This window comes from Crocuta crocuta, unplaced genomic scaffold (assembly GCF_008692635.1).
Source record: "Crocuta crocuta isolate KB4526 unplaced genomic scaffold, BGI_CrCroc_1.0 scaffold11, whole genome shotgun sequence".
NCBI classification, from domain to species: Eukaryota; Metazoa; Chordata; class Mammalia; order Carnivora; family Hyaenidae; genus Crocuta; species Crocuta crocuta.
In genome coordinates this window covers 1,501,485-1,524,019 of record NW_027528624.1, presented here as the reverse complement: position 1 = coordinate 1,524,019, position 22,535 = coordinate 1,501,485, and the positions used below count along the sequence as shown (strand labels likewise).

General features: G+C 41.2%; 1 protein-coding gene across 1 annotated transcript in view; it reads left to right on the top strand.

The window, feature by feature from the left end:
• The window catches only part of NOX3 (NADPH oxidase 3), a 59,920-nt gene extending 38,293 nt beyond the window's left edge, over positions 1-21,627 (top strand). The window contains exons 11-13 of the mRNA XM_077755049.1: positions 7,038-7,184; positions 11,460-11,584; positions 21,501-21,627. Coding sequence (XP_077611175.1) covers positions 7,038-7,184; positions 11,460-11,584; positions 21,501-21,627 — 399 coding nt within the window. The remainder of the gene's footprint in view (positions 1-7,037; positions 7,185-11,459; positions 11,585-21,500) is intronic.
• Positions 21,628-22,535: the final 908 nt, after the last annotated feature.

The following is a 22,535-nucleotide window of genomic DNA, read 5'->3' as shown; positions in this document are numbered from 1 at the left end:
AAAATGCAGCATGGGGTTCTGAGCTAGAATTTTAAGCCTAGATGGTTGACTGAACTAGGTGGGATTTCATCCTCCCTGTATAAAAGACCGGTTGGCATAAAAGCATATATTTTTACATACAAGCCTGATGTTGCAAGTCTACAATAACAAAACCAAAAGTTTTGTTGGTTGTTACCATTGTGAACTGTTCTCTCTTTACCCTTCTCCTCTGCCACATTATTCTAGAACACTTCTAAGTTAAATGCAGGAGAATAGCCAATGGGATGCCAGCTGCTTTTTTTAGGATCGTGTGTAGCATTTTCTATTTGAAGCTGGTGTTTTAAATTTTCTTTCTAACTATCTTTTATTTTTAAAGATGGTGGGGAGGAGGGGGAGAAGTGGTTAGGAGGAAATTTCCCAAGAAAGCAAAGTAACGGTAAGTAGAATGATGGCTCACCAGGGGAAAAGAAACGGGGAAAGGCTGTAATAAGTGAAAGGTGTGTTTTCAACACCGTCGCTGAAGGCAGATGAGCACAGAACACACCTTCGGGATGAGGGAAGGAGGTGTGGGTGGTTGACGACCCCCTGAAACAAGTCGAAGGAAGCTGAGTGTTGGGGGTGTAAATACCCCATCGCAATGAATGTCCTCCAGCGCCTGCCTAACGGGATGATTAATTCCACATCACACTCAATTTGTGAAGAGAGCTTTTGAAAAAAATTAGGACAGTTTGCTTGTGCAAACTGTCAAAATGATGAATGAAATAGGTGTGTACAAATGGGGAGGGGGGATTGCAGGCATAAATATATTGGCTTATACATTTTAGTTCCCCTAATGTCACAGCTGTGTAGACAGGGCTAAAAGAACGGCCAACTGGAAGATTTGGTTCATTTTCTTAACTGCATATGTAATGGTCAGACTATAATAAGATAGATTACAAAAAAACCTGAGATAATCTCATTTCTTTATAAATTGTCTTCCTTCATCGCCTCAATAATACATAACCATGATAATGGGTATTTATAGTGTGTCCCATGCAAGATGGCCTTGGGTTCTTAACCTAATATAATAAACAGATAATTCAAATAAAAAGACAGCATGGGCCAGTGGGAACAAGGCAAGGCAGCCAAGAAAGGCAAAAATCCATACTCTACTTAAATATATTAATAAAACAAAGGAGGGCCCACTCTCTTTTCTAATGAATGAAAAATGCACTTAATTTAATCTGTTTAGTTTGAGAAATTATTTGCTTTCCCTTTTCCTCACGCTGAAGCTCTGGCTACTCCTGGAATTGATCATCTCTGCTAACCACTGACAGTGCTGTAATAAATTGAACTGGGCCATAGAGGCCACGTTTACCTCTCCAGAAGACACCTGTGTCCCCCATCTTTCACTAGACAGCCTCAAAAGACTTCAGTTCTTCATCAGGACTCACCTTTGCCCTGTGGGGAGGTGACTAGTATTAATAGTTTTAATATTTTGGTTTATTAACCACACAAGCCATGCAAGACTATAATGTCCTTGTAAAAGATTCAAATAAGATACTCAGTCAAAAATCTCCCTTCATTGGCCTTTGTCCCCAAAGTACCACCACCACCATTTTGTTCTCAGGGATTCACCATCAACAAGGGTGTGTGTCGGGTCGTTCCCTTGCTTCTCCCTGCATCTACATGCACAAACTCACCCATATACATATCAGGGTGTTATTTTATTCATACATAAACAGAGATGTGGGTAGGGAGAGACAGAGATGTGCACTGTGTTTTTTTCTTGTTTCCTTTTATATAACATGGCTTCGAGCACCTTCAATGTCAATACCTACTGATTGGCTTTCATTTTATTTAGTGCCTTTGGAGCATCCCAAAGTATGGATATCTCACAGTGTATATGATGATTTTATTATTAATGAACATTTTGGCTGTCCAACAAGTCTTATTAATGAGAACAAACAGAGGCACAAACAAGGTCAGTCCTCACAGGGCAAAGCAGTAGTATAGCCATGAAATAATTAACGTTAAAGATCTTTTAAAGAAAAAGTCTGGGAGGCTAAAAGTGAATGACAAAGACTGGCCTCAGTCTTATAATGGTTAATCAGAAAAATTATTCTATAATTATATTTCCGTAAAACGGAACATGGAAGCCACAGTAAGGAAGTTTCTCAATAAGAAAAAATATTGCTTCAAAATTTGTTTGCAATTATATTCATCCAGAGGACTTTCACAACATCAACAAAATAGAAGCCAGGACAATAATAGCTATCCTTTATTGAGGATAAGAATCATTTATTTATGTTTTCAAATCAGCCACGATCTTTATCTTTTTAGAGCGAAAAATTCATTTTTTGGAAAATGGTCATGATTCCCTCAGTAGAAAGTCTCCGTCACCCTACTTGTTTGGAGTTTCTATCAGTTCTGTATTTTGTACTGCATGGCTGTCTTAGCATATAGCATTTAGTTCAGGCTGCTATAACAGAAAAACCATGCACTGGGTGTCTTAAAGAACACATGTTTATTTTTTTTCACAGTTCTTGAGGCTCAAAGTCTGAGATCAGGGAGCCCACATGATTGGGTTCTGATGAGACCTCTCTGGTTTCCAGATGGCCACCTTCTGGCTGTGTCCTCACATGACACATAGAGAGAGCTCTGGTCTCTTCCTCTTCTCCGAAGGACACTAATCCCATCACTCTCCTGGTCATAAAGGCCCCACCTCCCAACACCATCACATTGGGTTTCAACCTATACATTTGGAGACAACATAAACATTCAGTTCATGATAGTGGAGAACAGAGGGCGCTGTCCAGAAGGAGGAAGATCACAGTGTAACTCCACTGGCCTTCTCCTGGGTGGAGGCCTTGGTCAAGGTCAAGGTCAACCATGGCACTCTTTAAATGCCTCCAGTGGGTTTAGTACACACAGAGCCTGGAGTGCACTTGGCTGGTAAAGAGGTTCCTCGTTTAGGACAGCATCCTTTGATCGATGTTGATGTTCAGAGACTGGTGTTGGAGATAAAGCTTGGTTTCACTTCTTCTCAGTGATCACCACCTCTAATTCACAAGTGACCAATGGAAACACAGACCCCCAAGTAAGGCAAACGACTCCCTTTGCTCTCTCCAATATAGATTTGTGGTATACATTCTGGAAGCTCCTCCAAACAACAGGGAAGAGAGCAGAGATCACAAACCACAGCTCTGAGCACCTAATGCGTGTGTCCCACATTGTGCCGATGCTTCCGTGACCACAGACCCTCTCTCTCATCCTCACAATAATTTTGTAGGCTGTTGTTCTAGAGGGTGGTGGGGTTTCTGCTATTTTACGTACGTGGTCATCTAGGTTCGTGTTAAATAACCTGCCTCCAGGTACCCAGCCTGGAGCTGGTGAAGCCGGAAGTGTAGGACAGGTTAGAGGACTCACGAGCTCACAATGTCTAATTACTCTGCCTCACCACATCATAAAACCGTGTCTTCAGGTACAATCGCCTTCTCTGGAGAGGAAATAAATAAATAATTGTTGGCCTCGGGAAATTGATTTAGGGTCTGAAGAAACAGATTGCGTCTGTGGAGGTATCCTCTGCCTGTGTTCAGAGATCACTCTCCAGGCGGTGAGACAGGAGCCTCTAACGGAACACCTGTGGACCCTGCTAGTAAAGGCAACGGGTAGCTGTTCTTGTTTCATTTTCTGAGATTGCTTCTCCAAAAGCAGCACAGATCCATTTCCTTCTGGCCCCAGATCACCTTGACCTGGTCCACATGCAATTCTGCAGAATTCCAAGAGGAGCCCAGCTGCACAGATTGTGGGTGGCACTCGCAAGAGAATACAGTGTCGCATGTTGCTCAGACCCAGGCCTGCTTAGGTGGAGGTGGCTGAATCTGGCGTGGTGGTTCATGCCAGGAATGATGTGACATGAAGTCTTGTGACAGGCCATGTGCACACAGAGCACTCTAAACCCATTGTGAGCTACTGGAGCAGTCTCCTAAAACGTCTAGGGATCTATTATACCTCCAGAAATGTGTGGGATGAGTCCTGTAAAAGCAATAACTTTGTTACTGTGAAAGTTCTGAACTTTCATCTCTTTACTGAACATGACTTTCTACTTAACAAAACTTTTTAAAGTAGCCTTAAGTATTTGGGGCCCCTGACACCAGCTACAGAATTCTGGATGCCACGCTTTCAACAGGTAACTGATTTCAGGGTTTTTTATTTTGTATTTTTGGAGACTGAGGAGAGGTGAGTGTGGGGAAGATCACAGGTGTAGCCTGTAGTTTGGGATATTTGTTCTACCAGTGACCAGGTCCTTCCTACTGGACGAAATGCTGAAGTCGAACTGTCCTGTCCCTTCACAGTGAGTATCCCTCACCGTTAGAAGGATGAAAGGGAGTCAAAGTAAATAGCCTCTTTCTCCGTTCAAAGTCTCTTTTCTTCTTTTTCTGCCTGAAGCACTTCTGAGCCTATTCAGCTTTCCTTCATTGCCTCTTGCACCAAAGCTGCTCTGTGTCACCTATAAGTCAATTACAGAGGGAAAAACACACAAAGCCATTATAAGGAAGTAAAAAGTATAAAAGGCTTGGAAAGCCCTAAGAACGCTGACACGCTGCCAAGCCACAAGAAAGCAAGAACAGGCATGATTTCTGTTTGAAAGGATGAGGGTCAGAATGTGCAGGAAGCTAAGATGTGGGCATTTTTCAAGTAAGGATGATTGAGACTGGATTTGAAATTGACAAGTTTTCAAAAAAGTAAACGGGGTATTTTTCCTACATGAATGTATGCTAAGCACGTTCCTTAAGGAGTGGAAATAATAGAAAATAAGTCAATGGTGTTTGTTCTAATCCGAAAGCCACCATTAATGCTCCTGGGTAAAACAACCTACTGAGAACAAGAAGGAAGGGGAGGTGCATAAGTAAGAATGGTATTAAGTCCAATCAATAGGTTTTCTGTTTCCACCAAGAGCAAAGCAAGTCAAAAGGAAGGCTAAGGTTTTCAAAGAATGAGTTTTTTAGGTTTATTTATTTATTTTAAGAGTGGAGTGTGCACTCCCAAGTCAGGGAGGGGCAGAGAGCGAGAGAATCCCAAGGAGGCTCCATACTGTGAGCGCAGAGCCAGACATCTCAGGTTCATGAGATCATGACCTGAGCCAAAATAAAGAGGCGGACGCTTAACCGACTGAGCCACCCAGGTGCCCCGCAAAGAATAATTTAGATTAGGCACTACACGAAGTGAAAGGAAAGAAGATAGCAGTACTCATCGGCAACCTAGGATGCAAAACCAGCCTCCCTTGCCTCGGGATTCTTCGTCAGACTTGGTGCAACACTCCCCGGTGCCTCCCCATCTCATGCAAAGTCAAGATGGCACCAAGCCCCACATCTGTGCTTCCTGGCCTTCCTCTCAGGCCTCATCTCTTACTGGCCCCCCCTTCACAATCCAGCCACACCAGCCCCCTGGCTCTTCCCCAGAGGTCCCACTCCTTGTTTCCTCCATCAGTAGGACTCCTGTCCTAACCGCGGCTCTCCCTGCCTCCTGTACGTCTTTGCTCAAATGTCCCCTTCCCTTGACCATTCGACTTAGTATTGCCGCCCTTTCCAGCCTGCCTTGTGTTTCTCCATAGTACTTATCACCCTCTGATGTTTTCTATGTTGTGCTTATTATCTTCTTTCTTCTCCATCTAAATGCAAACCCTAGGAGAATGGTAAATTTTTGCTTTTTTTGTTTGCTCTTAAAGTGCCAGAGCCAAGAAGAGTCTTGACATAGAGTATGCATGTAATATACATTTGTTGAGTCAACAAGTGAGTAGATAAACACAATCACTGTACTTGTGGGGGTCCCTGGGGTGCTCACCAGAAGCAACCATGGCTCAGATTTACGACTGCCAAGAAACAGTCACTCCTTTGGGGGCTAACGCACTTAGAGATTATTATTTGAGCTGCAGTAGTGCTGTCCAACAAATATTCGGCTCTAATTCTTAAGAGAAAACGTCTTATCCTCACTAGCTTTTGCTCTTCCTGACTGTTAATATTAGAAATTCCTGCACAAACCTGGGGGAAATAGGCAAGATGTTTAACCTTGAAATACATACTGTGGTATGTTTTTTTTCTTCAGGAACTTGATCTGTTAATTAAATCTCGTCTATAAGATTCATCATGATTGTGAGCTTGCAGGCTGGTTGGTGGAGACAGGAGGCAGAGAATACCACCTAGCAGAGGAGATGTTTCCTGGTGGAGGTCAAGGCCAGCCCCCTGGTAGATCTTGTTAAATAACAAGGATGTCTCTGTAGTGGGGGATGCAAGAAACAGTCATGAGCAGCAAGGAATAGGCTGTGAGAAAAATCAGGAGAATTAACAGATCTATCTCCTGTGGTTTCTTCTAGGCACGATTATCTAAAACTCAAAGCACAAAAACTAAGCCTTTATTTCAGCAGATCCATACTACTTCTTGCCACACACCATTTGTTAAACACAGAGTTAAAAAAAATGTTCATAGACATAATTTCATTATAGTAGTTGACACACAACCATTACTGCCAGCCACTAGCTTTCTTGGACACTGATATGTCTGGCTGAGGGGAAACTTCTGGCCTGTGGGCTTCATTCAGCAAATTACCATAATCTCCACCCTCCGGAGGTCATGATGGTGAAGTGGATTAGCGCACAAGCCTTTGGGGTCTCTGGAGAAGAGAGTTCAAATCCCGAGCTTAGGTCATAAGTAAAGATGAAGGGGGTTGGTCTAACGGTTTATCCCCCTTGGGGAGCCACGAAAGGCACAGCTAGTTATGATTATTAACCTCACTGAAAAGAAGCACAGCCAGGAATGTGGTGAATTGATCCTCATCCAGTGAAACGGGCAACAGCCCACAGACTCCTGACTCTGAATTCACTCTGGACTTTTTCAAACACAATGTGAATTTTTTCAAAAGAAATCACAGTGTGACTGTTCCCTGGCAGAGAGAAGCATGTCATTTTGCAGAAGTGCCCATTTGAGCTCAAATGATTTAATGGAGATAAAGTAGTCTGTGATTATCAGCACATTATGAAAAGAGGGACAGATCATGCTCTTGTCTTCTCTCTTGACAGGTGTATTTCTACTGGATTTGCCGGGATCCGAGGGCTTTTGAATGGTTTGCTGATCTCTTACTCTCGCTGGAAACACTCATGAGTGAGCGAGGGAAAGCTCACTTTCTGAGTTATCATATATTTCTTACCAGCTGGGATGAAAATCAGGTATTGATAAGATGCTTAAAATGATCAATATTACGTAAGTCATCTAATAATAGAGCGAAGGGAAGAGAAACAATGTCAATATTGAGCTATATAGTTATCTGGCAGCATGGAAGACTTATTTGCATGTTCTTAAATAGGAAAGAAGAATAAAATAAAACCAGATTAGAAGGGTTATTCAAGTCATAGCAATAAAAAACATCTACAGTTAACTTGCTGAGGAATAGATAAGACGATTAGAAAAGAGGTTAGTTAATGGAAGATAAACCCAAGCATGGAAATCCAAGAAAAATTATGTCACTAAAAGTTGCATTTGTCATTTCAGTGATACCAAGCAAATATAATTGATTAGCTGTATTGTCTTGTTCAGCTCCTGATTGGGTCTAATTCTGTGCTTTGAGCTATTCAGAGTTAAATAGGAAAAACCCCCAAGTGTTTACATTCAACATTTTGTATTGTAAAGTATGTGAACGTCTACAGAAAATAAGCGGTAGGAATACATGATTTATCTAGAGACTTCTTTTTCTTAAGGCATTCTTAGAAATTGTGTGCACACATGTTTATTCACCTAAGATCAAGATGATCTTCTGTTGTAGAAGGTGTTTGGAAGCATATTGTATTAATGAAATATTAAGGTGGAGCTTACCAAAAATAATGTATATCAAAATATTGCACTAGGGCAGTATTTCAGTGTTGATAATATTGAATGATAACTACTAAGTTTTATTTTTTTTTAGCTCTTCAAATGTGGAAGCTAACAATGAAGAGATCGCTAGGTTTATGAAATGTTATGTTCTAATCAACACTTCTGTAGCTGCTCAGATTGATATTTACTTTAAGGAAAGTATGTTTGAACCAAGATTTGCATTAATCACTAAATTTACAAATGAATGTGCTCCTGAGAGTGGGTGTTGGGAGTGCCTTCTCTTTCTCTCCCTCCCTTTCTGTCTCCCTCCTTCTCTCTGAATGTCTCTCTGTCTCTCTGTCTCTCTCTCTCTCACACACACACACACACACACACACGCATGCAGACTGTACAGGACACCACTGAAATTTGTCCAGTAAGACTTAGCTGAAAATAAATAGCTAAATGAATTTTTAGGGTCTTATTTGCAATAGGCCTTAGATATTTATTCCTCTGGGATAATTTGAAAGACAGGTTCCTTGGGAACCAGGCTTAAAACATCTTAATGAACTAAATAGTGTTAATTATGTTTTCCAAACAAACATTTTCCTTATTCAAATGGGATTTTTGACTAATGATCCTCTTGATGAAATACAGACACAGCCTTTGTGTTTTGCTTTCAAGTACAGTGCTTGCCCTCTGCTTCTAAAGTGAATGGATTCTGAGTGTCCACCTAGAAATTTCCAGTCTTTTGGGAGTTTTGAGACTGAGGCTCTGTTTGATTTTGTGACAGTACAACTCTGCCTGGTCCTATCTCTGCCACTTCTAACAGTGTGCTGTAAGATACACTTTTTTCTGAATACAAGTAAATTAAAATAGACGTGTTCCTAAATTTTTGTCGTGACATGTTGAAACTCTTTAGATGCTCAAATTCCAGGAAAAAATAATTGGTGCATTCTGTCAGTGAGGAATCAAAAGGCTGTTTTAGAAATAGCCAATTGTTAAGCTGAATTCAGCAACCTCAAAGTGGCAGAACGACAAGAACAGAAGGGACAGATGGAAAAGGTATTATGAAGGGCAAATCAACAGGGTTTGGAGATTAATTGAATGTTGGGCTGAGAAATATGGAACAAATATCATTCCAAATGTTTGAACATCACTGATTGGTAGTTCGACAGGACCACTAACATAAGTAGAAAAGTGCCCTTCTTTCTATTAAATAATGCCCAAGCTTCTTAGCAGGTGCTTTAAGGCCCTTCCTGACCTGATGGCAAAGAACTTGTTCCATTCCGTTCTCACCATGCTTCTCTGGGCTCCTCCAGCACAGGAGCCACCGGAACAATGGCTTGTATTTGCATGCCTGCGGGTCTTCCCTCTTTGTTCCCGCTCCCTGACAATCACTTAATGTCTTCTGTCGTCCCCACTGCCTACTGCAACGCATGGTTCTTTAAAGCTCCATTCCCTATATAGTCATCCCCAGTTTTCTTAGTCAAAATTACTGGGGGCTTCAGCAGGGTAATTTGTTTACTTCTCCGGAGCCCTTTGTTTCTGTCTCTAGTTAAAAAAAAAAAAAAAGGATCAGTGGTCTGACTTATGTCATTGTAGTTGTACACTTGAGCTTGCTCTTCCTTTGATGACTAGCTCCTCACAAAGCATAGACCTTCTCTATTTCTTTTTGTGCCACTCACTCATTCCTGCTTATAGGAATCGTTCAACAATTGTATGGGGAAGTAAATTGAAGTCACAAAATATTTGACAATTCATTTTTAGCCAAGGCGATCAATTTGGAGGGCCAGAAAAAATTCTGCATAAAAATATGCTTGGAGAGTTCAAGTTCCAAGACTCTTGGAGAGTTCAAGTTCCAAGACTCTACCCAAGCAGGAAGATGAGGTCATGGGAGAGAAAGTTTGGAGTCATCTTTATAGGGTTGGCTAATCGGGAGCATGAAAATGACAGTTCTTTGGAGAGAAGTGCCCCAAAAGTGACTACGGGCTGGGAAGGCAGCTCTATTGTGAGACAGGATAATGTCCTAGGAAAAAAAATGTAACATTTCATCCTTGAATGAAGAGTCGGAGAGAAGTAGAAGAAATAGGATTATACAATGCATATAAAATCAAGGAGAAGCAATGTTCAGCCCTGTGGTTGGCCGAGAAGCCAAGGAGGTCAGCTCTGAGTTGGTCACTAGATTTGGCACTTGGTCAAGGGTAAATTGGCTGCCTCCTTTTTACCTGCTCACAGCTGAAACCAACTAACTGCATGGCATCAGTCAATCCTACTGTTAAGCAAGAGGGCCGTGGGGATGCAATACTGCACTCTCATCTGGAGGCTGATACCACTCCCTCTGACCTTGAGTTCCAGTTCTGATAAGAGGGCTTCTTTGAGTTCTCAAAGCTCAATCCCCAACTACACCTCAGTTCTCATTCCTGAGCTCTTCTCTCATGCTTCATGCTTCACTCTTCGTCTTAATAAACCTGCCCGAGAAGAGGATCCCACCATCCTCTCATTATTGCTCCCTCTCCTGGAGTCGCTATTCGCAAACTCGATTCCAATAGGAATCTGGACACCTGGAGTCAGGCTTGCCTAACGGCAACTTCCTGCAGCCCGGGTTTCTGCGATTCTACCATTGTCGGCCATCACCTACTTGCCCATTGGGGCACCTCCATTGTTTTCTGCTCACCCATCCTATCTCTGGCTGCTTTCCTGGCCTGATGAGACCAGCCTGGGAGGCCAAGTATGCAGCAGAAACCTGGGGTAAGAGTTGAGCCTAGCACTTGTGAGCCAAACTAGTCAGGAGCAGAACAAGTCAGGGGATATGAGCAAATGGAGTGCCAAAGAGTGAACTACATGAACTCAGGAGCTGTAGGGGGGTCTAAGGGATAAGCATGGAGGACATAAATCCCAGAAGGTAAGAAGGAAAGTAGCTACCAGGATTCAGCAACTTAAAAAAATCATCAGTAGACAGTGCTATGCCCCAGGCTCTTAATTATCAACCACTACTTACCTGATGGTTGGGTGCATCTGTCTAATTTGAAGATAAACAGTTGGGCACAGAGCTCCAACCATGGATGGCTATGCTTGGCCATCGTGGTCCATCTGCCAGACTCAGCATCCTCCAAGCATTGAACCTGGACAGTACACTTCAAACTGTTTCAACCCAGTCGGTGGATCTTATTGTAAGATCTAGCTTCTTCCTAGACATTTCCCATTCATTTTAATCTGGCAGTGCCCTTCTCAAATCCCTGAGGTTTAATATTAAGTGAAAGAAGACAGGGGTAGAGATTAATTTTTCAGAAGTTTGGAAGAAAAAAAGGAAGTACCTTAATGTTTACTTTCCTTTACCCATATTTACTGTATCACTCTCAGCCCTCAGCCTTGCAAAGAAAAATCTTTCCAGGCTCACATTATTACACATCAACCATGGCAAAGGCCCTGTGTTTCAGTAGTGCCCGAGGCAGAACACAAAGATAAATGAGATGTGATGCCTATCCCAAAATGCAAAAGCAGTGATTTCTGATAATAACGATAAGCATTTCCAGCCCATGAAGAAGTTTTTTGAGTATTAAATCTGCAAATGAACATAATTGCCTGATCTTTAGTAGCACATTTCCATTTTTTTTGGTAAGTTTCACCTGATAGCACAATTTTTCTTTTAGGCTGTTCACATAGCTTTACATTGGGATGCAAATATTGATGTGATCACGGGGTTAAAGCAGAAAACGTTCTATGGAAGACCTGACTGGAACCATGAGTTCCGGCAGATGGCCTACACCCACCCCAGGTAAGGTGCTCTCTTTCCTCTGCCTGTGGGAGCCTCACGGGAGGTTGCTGCTCAAGCAGAAAAGTCTAGGGCACAAGCTACTTCATGTGCAGTAGTGGGCACCTTGGGCACCTTGTTTAGAAATAAAACCTAGACCTGAGAAATGGTGGTCGTGGGATTTCCTAGGAACCACGGACCTCTGTTTGACTAGCTTACAACATTTGAACATTAGCAGTTGAGCTGAATTTTTTCCCACTTAAACTCAATTAAAGATGGCATTTCTTAAACTACCTATGTCTTGAGGAAATGTTCAGTGAACACAGTTGATCTCAACTTACCCAACTGGAGAATTCACATATGTCCAACTGTAAACTGTACCTAATATGTTTAGCAAGACAGACAAAAAATGTTATAAGACCAAGCAGAGATTTAATATGGCAGTTAAAGACCCAGGATTTGGAGCCTGAGTGCTTGGGTGTAGATCCTGACTCTGCCATTATCACCTGCTTACCTTGGACAGGTTATTTATCCTACCACTGACTTAGTCTCCTCTGTAAATTGCAACTACTAACAGTGCTTACCTCTCAGGCTTCTGTGTGGGTTAAGTGTGTGAATACATATAAAACACCTAAAGGAATGAATTCAGTAATATTAGCAGCTATTATCATCATCATCATTATATCACTTATTACTGTATTATTAACATTATATAATAAACTTCAATATAGAGAAGGAAGAGCATTTGCTCTGGGACCATAAGACAGGAGTGAAGGCTGTGTTTTCTGATTCTAGAAGTTACTGGCTCTGTGACCTTAGTGAAATATAGATGATACCATGAGGTCACAGTGTTTTTTTCATAATTTAAAAAATACATAGCTTGGTAAAATGCCAAGCACTAATGCAAATATTTATCATTGTTATTCTGTGTCCCCTAACTTGGTCTTTGCTTTGAATCCCCATCATCTATGGCCCTTGAAAGTCAGTGTGTCTTATGACTGTCTTTGTTTAAAGAGTAGTTTCCATATTTGAAGAAAGGCCAAGGAAGTGAGGGAGTATGCCATGTAGATAACTGGAAAGGAGCAGAACAGCATGTGCTAAGACCCTGAAGCACCAGACACTGTTCCCAGCATGATCCATGAGGCTAGTAAGGGTGAACACAGTGGCTAAGAGGAAGAATAGCAGAAGGCATATAGGAGAGGTAACTGGGGGACTTTTGCAGACCATTGTAAGGCTTTGGATTTTATTCTGAGAAGAGAAGTCACTTAAAGGTTTGAACAGAAGAGTGACATGATCTGTCTTATGTTTAATGAGATCACTTCCGGCTGTTGTGAGAGAATAGATTATAAGTGCCCTCGGGCAGAAGTGGAGAGTCCAGGGAGGGGGTAAACAGTGGTAGTGGTTTGGATTAGGACAGAGCAGGTGCTGAGTGGTGGTTGGATGCTGGTATTTTGTGAAGGTAGAGCTGACATGGCTTGTTGATGGATTAGATGAGAGACTGGCATGACCCAAGCTAGAATGGGAGTTACCCTTACTCATTCGGGGATGGCTAAGAAAAGCAACTTTGCAGGTAAAGGGTATCAAGAGTTCCATTTTTTGACATGTTAATTTGAGATCCCTATTATACATCCAAGTGGAGACCTCAAGTAAGCAGGTGAATATGAGTCAGGCGTCAGAGTTCAGGCTGGAGATACACAGATGTGATGTCAGATGTGAACTGTGTTAGAACCATGAAACTAGACGAGATGGACAAAGAAGCAAATTCAGACAGACAAGAGTTCAAAGAACCACCATATTTGGAGGAAAGGACAATATATTCTCTGTTTGCAGGTCACAGAGTATAATATAAATTACTCATAGCTATCAGATTAATCATGTTATTTACATCTTCTACATCCTGACCTTTCTTCTGTCCACTTTATCAATATTGAACCATGAAGAGTAAATTAAAATCTACTAGGGTCTTTCTGACTAACTCCCTGTTTCCATCTCTCCTCTCCCTGCAGTGGTGGTCTTCTCTCCTCAGGGTCATTGCTTTATAAAACCTTCTATAATTCCCTAGCATGTTTTCTGCTCTTTGGAATGCTCTTCTGGTGAATATTATTCATCTTTTGGTCAATTTGGTTGCTCTTTCTTACATTTTTCTTATACTCTCTTTGTGCCAGCACTATTCCATTTTCTTTTTTTATTAATTGTCACTGAATGTGTGAGACTTCCCCCAGACCAGCTGTTTGAAGGAGGTATGGTAAGGAGGGGTGTGTGGAAGGAGTGACCAAGTCCAAGGTTCATAACCCATCCAGTTCAAGCTTTGTGAGACCCCCAGCCAATGCTCTGTACCCTGTGCCATGGCAGCCTGCCCAAGAAACCCCAGGCCCAAGCCAAGAGCATTCACTGCAGAGGCTCTGTACTCCATGCCTGTCTGCATCCACCTAGGAAGGAGTCCATTGGAGGTGGCGGGAACCATTTCCTGACCTTGAATCATCCTGAGAGTAAAAGATTTCCAATAAGAGAGGCCAGAAAAGTTTAACCTTTAACTTGGTTGAGGGAGAAAAGGAGAAGACCAGCTGTGCAATCACTCCCACCCTCAGGTTTAGCCTCAGGTGACCTGTAAGAGCTGGACAAGCTCACGGCAAGTGGTCTTGGAACTCTCCAGGCCCCAGTCCTGAAACCCACCAGCTCCATTTTACTCCTTGCCTCGACTCTTGCTAACACTAGGCCTACAGTCCTGACCAGTGCCCCATCCTCTCTCTAGATGTGGTGCTTTGAACCTCCCAGCTTCCGGAGCCTCAGAATCTGATTCCTTTGAGCTGCCTGCTCAATGTTCAGTTCCAGCTCCTAGACCCCTAGCCTCCTCTGAGGCCTGAAAGTCACTACTCTTCATCTCACACGCATTGAGTATTTGTCCAGAGGAAGAGACCGGATCATTTTATCTGTGGGTTTCTTTTTTTTTTTTTTTAATTATAGGTATAAAACTAACAAAATGTTACAAGAGCATATGTTACAATCATGACCAGATTTTTTTGTTGGTATCTTCTCCTTTTGGAGAAAAACATCTATTCATTTGATAAATGTTCTACACTTCGTTTTAAATTATAGGATGAATGTTACCATTTGCAGGCTTTTGACACAAACACATACATCTCTGTTTTGAGTTCTTGGAGATAAGGCCACTCCTTGCTATGATTGCCCCTTATTGACGTGTTACATTGCATTTCTTTATTTTTGTTTTACCTGAAGTTTGCGGCCCAGTGGGGAAGGTCTTTCAAACCAAACCATTTAATTAGCTCCCTTCCCTCAGAAAGGTGTGAGCCAGAAACAGCACCAGGAGTTTGCACAAACTCTGCCCAAACAATTATGGTGAGTCGTGCTGAAAAGTGAGTCTGTCCAAGTTTCAGAGAATGAGGAGGAGAAAACAATTTGAAGGCAGGAGAAACATGTAGTTGGTACTTCTCTTGTTGCCATTGTGAGGAGAGTGCTTGTTCCTTTTCAGAAGCTTTAATCAAAGTTTAGTATGTAAATGTACTTAAAACCCAATTGAACTTTTCAGCACATTAGCTATGTAAACTCTTCCTGATGGATGACTTCATCTCCCCCAGAGTAAAAGAGGCCACCTAAGGGTGTCACTGAATCAAGCCTCTACAGCATACTTCCTAGCCCCCAATTTTAAAAATAGGGTATTTGTAACAGCTTTGGGCACTAGACCACAACTTGTTACATAGCTCCAACTATCAATGCAATTAATATTAGACCCATGTAGGCAAAGACCACTGATCATTTTTTCCCTGGAATGCCAGATCCTGGTTACAAGTCACCGGTAAAGAGCGTAGCCCTTCCAAAAGACTTTTAAAATGACCTCCTTAAAATAATTTTGCTTTCTGCTGTGTAAAAGAAGATTTATGTTTAATGAAGCTTTTAATGAAGAAATCTCAGAAAGGGAATGCCAATAAAATCTAATTTTTAAACAAGAAAATCTAATTTTGAGAAGTATTTCAATATCCTGGCCTTTGTCCAGATATAAATGAAACACACAATCCAATTATTGTTCCACACAAAGGACAAAGTAACATTAATTTTCTTCAAGATGGTTATTAAAGAGATAAACAGTATGTTTTTCCTTGATTATGTCAAGGATATGTTTGTTCCCAAGCCTACTTGGCTACTCTTACAAGACAGGTCTTTCCTGTCATTAGCTCATATCTTTTGGCAAAGATGGGTCAGAAAGAATTGGTGGATTTGTTAGTGGCCTCAGAAAAGGTTCTTTGTTCTTGAGGGCCTTTGAAGTAGGCTCTCAACCATTTCTATTCATCAGCACGAAGCCAAGGATTCTTAGGGCTTACTCTTTTAAAAACATTTACCTGCTCACTCAAAGCTGGAGTTCATTCTTGTTCTAAGAAGAAGGAGTTAAATCAAAAGAATAAAGAGAAGAGGGGCAAAAATATTTTTTTACAGAACATGAAAAACAGCACCGAAAATAAAGCTTGAAGGGAAGCAGATCAAAGAGAATAGTGCAAGCTCCAAAGGAACCAGAAAATTGCAAAAATAACAGTAATAGAGAAACAAATTGATGGGCATCAAAATGAATACAAATAAGGAAGAGGGAGGAAAAAATTAAAAAAACATCAAAGACCAAAAGTAGAAAATGGAAAAGTACATTCTATTGTTTTTATTTGCAATGAATTTTTGTAATTTTATCAGAACACAAGCATAGTTTTAAAAGAAGAGCAACAACTAGTAAGTGGGTATATAGAAAGGAAGCCTTTGACTGACATGGCCAAAGTCACAGGCATGTGATGCTTGCCATCCACTGCTTAAGCTGGACAAGCACAGAAAAGTACTTCAACCACAAACCAATGAAAACCATTCTACCAACTAAAATATGGTTGGTAATTAAATACATGCATTGATAGTCATGTCTTAGTCATCTCTAGAAATGTGTATTGTTCACAAAAATGGAAGCTGTATTTCACTTTTTGTAAGCATTCTCAATATGTTCCCAAGCTTTAACAAATATTCAGAAAATCAGGGAACCGTTTCCAAGAAGGTACAGAGAATGAAAATAAATATACCTTTGCCATATCTAGCTACTTTCTTTGATAAACACACATTGTGCACATACCAAACCATCTGGGTTTCTGGATCACTTTTTTTTTAATTAATTGAGTAAAATGATTTTCCACTGAACTCCACTCATCGCTCTTCCATTTCACATTGTATTTATCATTTGTCACTTTTGGCTTATCTGGCGATAACTTCACCATGCCATGGAAATGTAAAACTTTATGTAATTAATTATCATAAAAACTTTGGAGATTTGGCCATTTCTTCATAACTTGAGTGGAAGTGTCTCCCGTATCTCGAAGGAATAAAGAGTAAAAGAACACTACCATTGGTTAGAACTGCTCAATCCAACCCAACGATAAAGAAAGGTGCCGACTTACCATATGATTGGGAGATTCTAATCCATATTGCACAAATGTATTTTAGACCACCCATTGTTTTCAGAAATGTAAAAATACCTTTAGACTAAATTGAGTAAATGTGTCCATCTGGAACCCCATTTGCTTGTGTGCACACTCTCCAATCCTCATTTGTACATGCATATGTGCAAAATGTTTTTAAATGATATTTTTAAGAAATTAACATTCTGACTATAGCATACAGGGCCCTCTATCTAATAGGATATTCATTATATGACTAAAATGTTCAGAGTACCCAAAGAAAGAGGCTTAAGTGGAAATCCCAAACATGATAAATCATAGCTTTATGAGAAAAGTAAAGCCACCATTAACTTATGACTGGGATGTTGTTAGCATATTTCAGCAGTACCTTCCCACCCGAGGACATCTAGCTATAGTCAAGGGAAGATTCAATGGAAATTACGTGCTTTACTCTATTTGTGGTAGTGAAGATAGGGAGGTGAGTGAGCACAAGTGGATTTGTCATTATTCTGCAAAGTGCCTTTGATGACATTACCTAGAAAATCATTAGACATGACAAATATATTAGGATATTTCTGGATGAATATTTTAGTGTTTTATCAGGAGGGGTTGGCAGAAAAAATGGCTCCACCATTCCCTGGCATCCAATGCCACAATATCACTACTTTTATTTCTCTCTTATTTCATTTTCTATTTGACCATGACCATCCTCAAGGGCAGCAACTTAATCTGTGCTCCACAGAGCTGAGCACAGTAGCCAGCATCTGCAAGAGAAGGAACAAAGAGAAGGGTGTGGAAGCTGGGACCAAATTCCAAGCTCTTTCCAAAGAAAATGGAGTTGGTGGGAATAGCAAGTCACTTCTCAGCAGTGAGCAACCACTGTTAGGGACCTTTGTAACTCCTAATGAACCACTGAGTAATTAGGATGCAGAGAAAAGTAACAGAGGAGGCTGCTACAAATCAACCGGGAGATGGGTTTTTAAAAATGCTGGCCAACACAATTATCATCTGTGGTTGTGAAAACAAGGTGTTGTACAAAATATAATTATACAATGAATCATTTGGAGGAATTTCTAATGAAAAACACTCACTGGAAAAGCTTAACCAGAAGTCGTGTCCATTGTCTGATACCAAGTTTGTAGCCCTCCTTGTCTTCTTTCTAAGCCTCCATAAATCCACGGGAAGCTTCTGTTTATCGATTTTATTTGCAGAATGCGCTCAGGGTATAAAGTAATTTGATTTTTTTTAAATGGGGTTTAGGGTCTGCCCCTACAGGGTTATAACTTACCAAGCATAAAAGCCAACACATAAAAACAAACATACAATTTAAAGAGAGAAGGGCTCAAGGCAGCAGAACCTGGGAATCCAGCAAGATGGTGGGATTACTCCCGGGCACACCCACTCTCCCATTTATCTGCTGAGCAGAAATCTCCTGGTGGGTGACATTTTGGATGCCTTTCATGCATGGCGTTGCTGAACTGTTTTTGAAAAATGCATCAACCCCACAGAAAAGAGCACAATAGTTATTTAGCAAATAAGAGGGGGGCAGAAGGATTTTCTTTACAGTTTATCAGAACTAAAAATAGTACTGCTAATGTTAACCATCTTTGCAGCTCATGTAAAATTTGTCCTTTTCTCATCAAAGTCAGCAGCCCAGACTGATCGATGCCGTTAATGTTGTCCTGGACCCAACCCCTCATTCATGTGCAAGTTCTGCAGCTCGCAGGCTGTAAACTGGAGAATAATGTCTTGTGTTTTTATACTTCTTTTGTGGAGAAACTCCTTTATTTTTCTAATTCTAAGCAATCGTGGGTAATTAAACTTTATAGAAGAATTTTTCTTTACCAACCCCATTAGGGTTCTGTTGCACTTGTCCGTTGTCCCATAAAAGTAAAAAAAAAAAAAAATGCTGCCACATCTGTGCCTCAACCACTTTGTGAGGCTTCTCAGCTCTGATTCACACAGTGTGCATTCATGACCAGAAATCTCCATCCCTGAAACCACAAATGCCGAGGAGGGTAAACACAGCACACGAAAGACGGTCATGTGTGGGGACAGTAATGCACAGAGCATTAGCAAAGGACTGGCTTTTCTGCCTCAGCAGAAGGTAGATAATGAGTGGCCTTTGTGAGACTTTTTGGTGACTGCATAACCATGACAGTTACATGAATACAGAAGAGTGTGTACTTAGCTGTGCAGAGTAATAGCCACAACTTCAAAAGAGGCAGGATTGCTGTGAGCTGCTGGGGACACCAGTGGTACACCTGCCCAAGAGCAATCAGAAGCCTTTGAAATGGAGTCTTAAAGGCAGAGCATCAAAGGGTAGCCTCAGGATCTGCAAACAGCCACTGTGGCTGCAAACGAAAGGGCACCGTTAGCCTGTTGGGAACGGGCCAGTGGGCAATCTCTTCGGTGACGCCTACACGAACGGAAAAATATCACCACCATAACAGAGTCTTTGAACTTAGATGCAAGGATACCTCTGGGCATCAGACACAAAGCCAAGCTGCGACTCCTTGCTGGAAAGGGTTTTGCCTGACCCATCTATCATTCAAAATGTTTCACTCCAGAATTCAAACAGCCCAGTGCTGGAGTGCTGATCCAGGAAGACTGTTAATCATCGTTGGGTCAACGGTCCACATCACAACTTCTGTTCAGCTCCACTGACATCCATGATGATGACAGCGATAGTGTAAGCTGTTACTGAAGCTCACTATGCACCAAGCACGGGATGGAAGGCTGTACCTGCCATGTCTTGTCTACTCTCCTCTGAGGTTCTAGGAGCTAGGTAATTATAATGCGCCCCATTTCATAGATAAGGACAAGGGTCTTTGAGGAGATAATGTGCCCAACGCTTCTCAGCAATGAATGGTGGAACAAACAGCATTCTTAACCACTGCCTTAAATTTCCATAAACACTGTAAAGTTGCTTCATTAAGTCATAAACTCATATTTCTCAGTGAAAACTATTTTATAAAAAGACGCTTCCTTAAATTTAGCCATGGGAATAATGCCTTCAAAAATGCTACTTAGATATTTTCAAAATATTGTCATTTACAAATGAGTCCACTTGATAAGTTCCTTTGAAGCTAGAGTTTGAAATGTAATTGAACCATCAATTTCTACCGTGGTTATTATGGTCCTGGAACACATAATTAAAATGTGGATTGGACACATGGCAGAAAACAATGATGGTATCTAAGCTAAGAAGAAGGAGCCTATAGAGGAGCTTCCCAACAAAAGGCAGCCATGAAGAAGAGGTGATCAATGGGCTGGTCCTAGAGTCCCAGGAATTTCTCCAGGATGATGTTTCTCCAAGTGTGGCTCACAGAAACATGTGCTTCAGTATTAACCTGGGGCCTTGCTCAAAATGCATTCCTTGGATTCAAGCCTGGGAATCTGTGTTTTAACAATCTGCCTAGGTGATTTGATGCAAAGTATGAGAACTTTTGCTTTAGACTAGAGTAACTAATTCAACTTGGGCCAGAGATGGGGAAAATGCTGTAAGGAATAGAACATTGCAAGACAAGGGAAAACATGGTCCATAAGTCCCTGTAGAGGCTGGCTGCACCTGACTTTCAAAGACAACCTGAATCCTTGCTCCATTGGATTGTTTATCTATAAGCAAAGCTGGCAGCCATGGTCCCAAGGGATGTGAGCAGCCCTGGAACAGTCATTATATGCATAATACCTCTTCAACAGTTTTCTGAAATGCCATGACTAGAGAGGACAGCTTTTGGGTGACTCCATTTTCAGCAATGTCTTCTTCCTTTCCAATTCTTTTTTATTTATTTATTTTTTTGGCCTTCTTTGAGAACCAAAGGCATTGCAACATAAGAAATAAACTAAGTTGCTATCACTTTAGTATAAGTCTCATTATCTATAAAAAGGCAGAGTTGAACAAGATATTCATAATAACTAACACTTCTAAAACCTTTTTGAATGCATTATCTCATTCTGTTCTTAAGAAAACATATAATGTATTCATTAGTTTCTTTGTTTTACGTGCACAGAGACTGAAATCCAGGGTCTTGCTAAAGACCATGCAGGTAATAATCACCAGAGCTCAATACTCAACAAATGTATATTTCCTACTATATGCCCAGCACTATTCCAGGCTCTGGGATGACAGTGATGAGTAATGCAGAGCGGGCCCCTCACATTCTAGCCACTGATCCAGGAGGATGTCAATCAGGGTCACCTGACCAGAAATCCACGTGATAGCACCTCTGTTATTGATGCCCTCTCCCCAGTCATCAGGGCCCTGCTAGTCTAAGCCTGTTGGCTCCACCTGCCTGTGTGACTCAGGGTCTTACAAGACTCTAGGAACCTGTGGGGGAGCGTGGTACTGAGAGTGGGAAAGAGATCTAAGAAAAAGGAAGTGAGCAGAGAAAACTAAAGTCACAACCCCAACCACTTCACTAATTGTGTAACTCCGTCTTGGTTTCTGGCGAGCCTTGGCCCTGCATAACACGTTCTTTCCTTGTCTCACCCCACTGTAGCAGCAACATTGGCGTGTTCTTTTGTGGACCCAAAGCTCTCTCGAAGACGCTTCAAAAGATGTGCCGCTTGTATTCTTCAGCCGACCCCAGGGGGGTCCATTTTTATTACAATAAAGAAAGCTTCTAGACTTCAGAGAAAAAATTCCATGTACTATATAAGGGGCTACAATCATATAGGTCAGCAGTCAGGAAATGTATAGGGCCTGTATAGGGCCATAGAGTAATTATTTTAGGTTCTACACACCATATGATCTCAGTAACAACTACCCTGCTCTGCACCAAATGCCACCAAAATAACCACAAACAATACATCAAGGTACGGACATGCTGTGTTCCAATAAAACTTTATTTATGGGCATTGAAATAGAATTTTATATAAGTCTTTTTGTCATGGAACATTCTTTTGATTTGTTTCTAATGATTTATAATGTAAAAGTCATTCTTAGCGCATGGGCTGTCCCAAAATCAGATGATGGTCCAGGGGTGGGCTATGGGAGGTAGTTTGCTGACCCCCGATGGACATCATTTTTCTCGAACTCATTTTCATGCTCAGCAGTGCATCCAACATGGAGACTGATAAGGCTGCCTGGCTCAGAGTCTCCTTTGGAAGTCATTTCATATTTCTGTCACCCTCATGGCAGAGACATCTGCCTTATATCCAAACCTGATCTTTTCTGCTTAAACTTAAGCTTCTTTGTGCTTTCTTTTCATCCTCTATAGACCTGAGAAATCACCAATGGGGGCTATCTTTCACAAAAATCCTTTCTATCTTGAAAGTGGTAAAATCATCTCTTACCTAGCCCCTTTCTAGTCCAAACAATACTAAATTCTTAACCTTTCAGCCTAGGATATATATTCTAGTCCTTCAATCATTCTTGTTGCTCTTCTTCAAATCCATTTCCATTTCTTCACATCCTTTTAAAATGTGTGGCCTAAAAAGAGACATAATATCTAATAGACATATGACTAGTATTGGGGGAAAAAGTGATTTTTTAGATCTCATGTGCCATGTTTTTCAATACAACTAAATTCTAT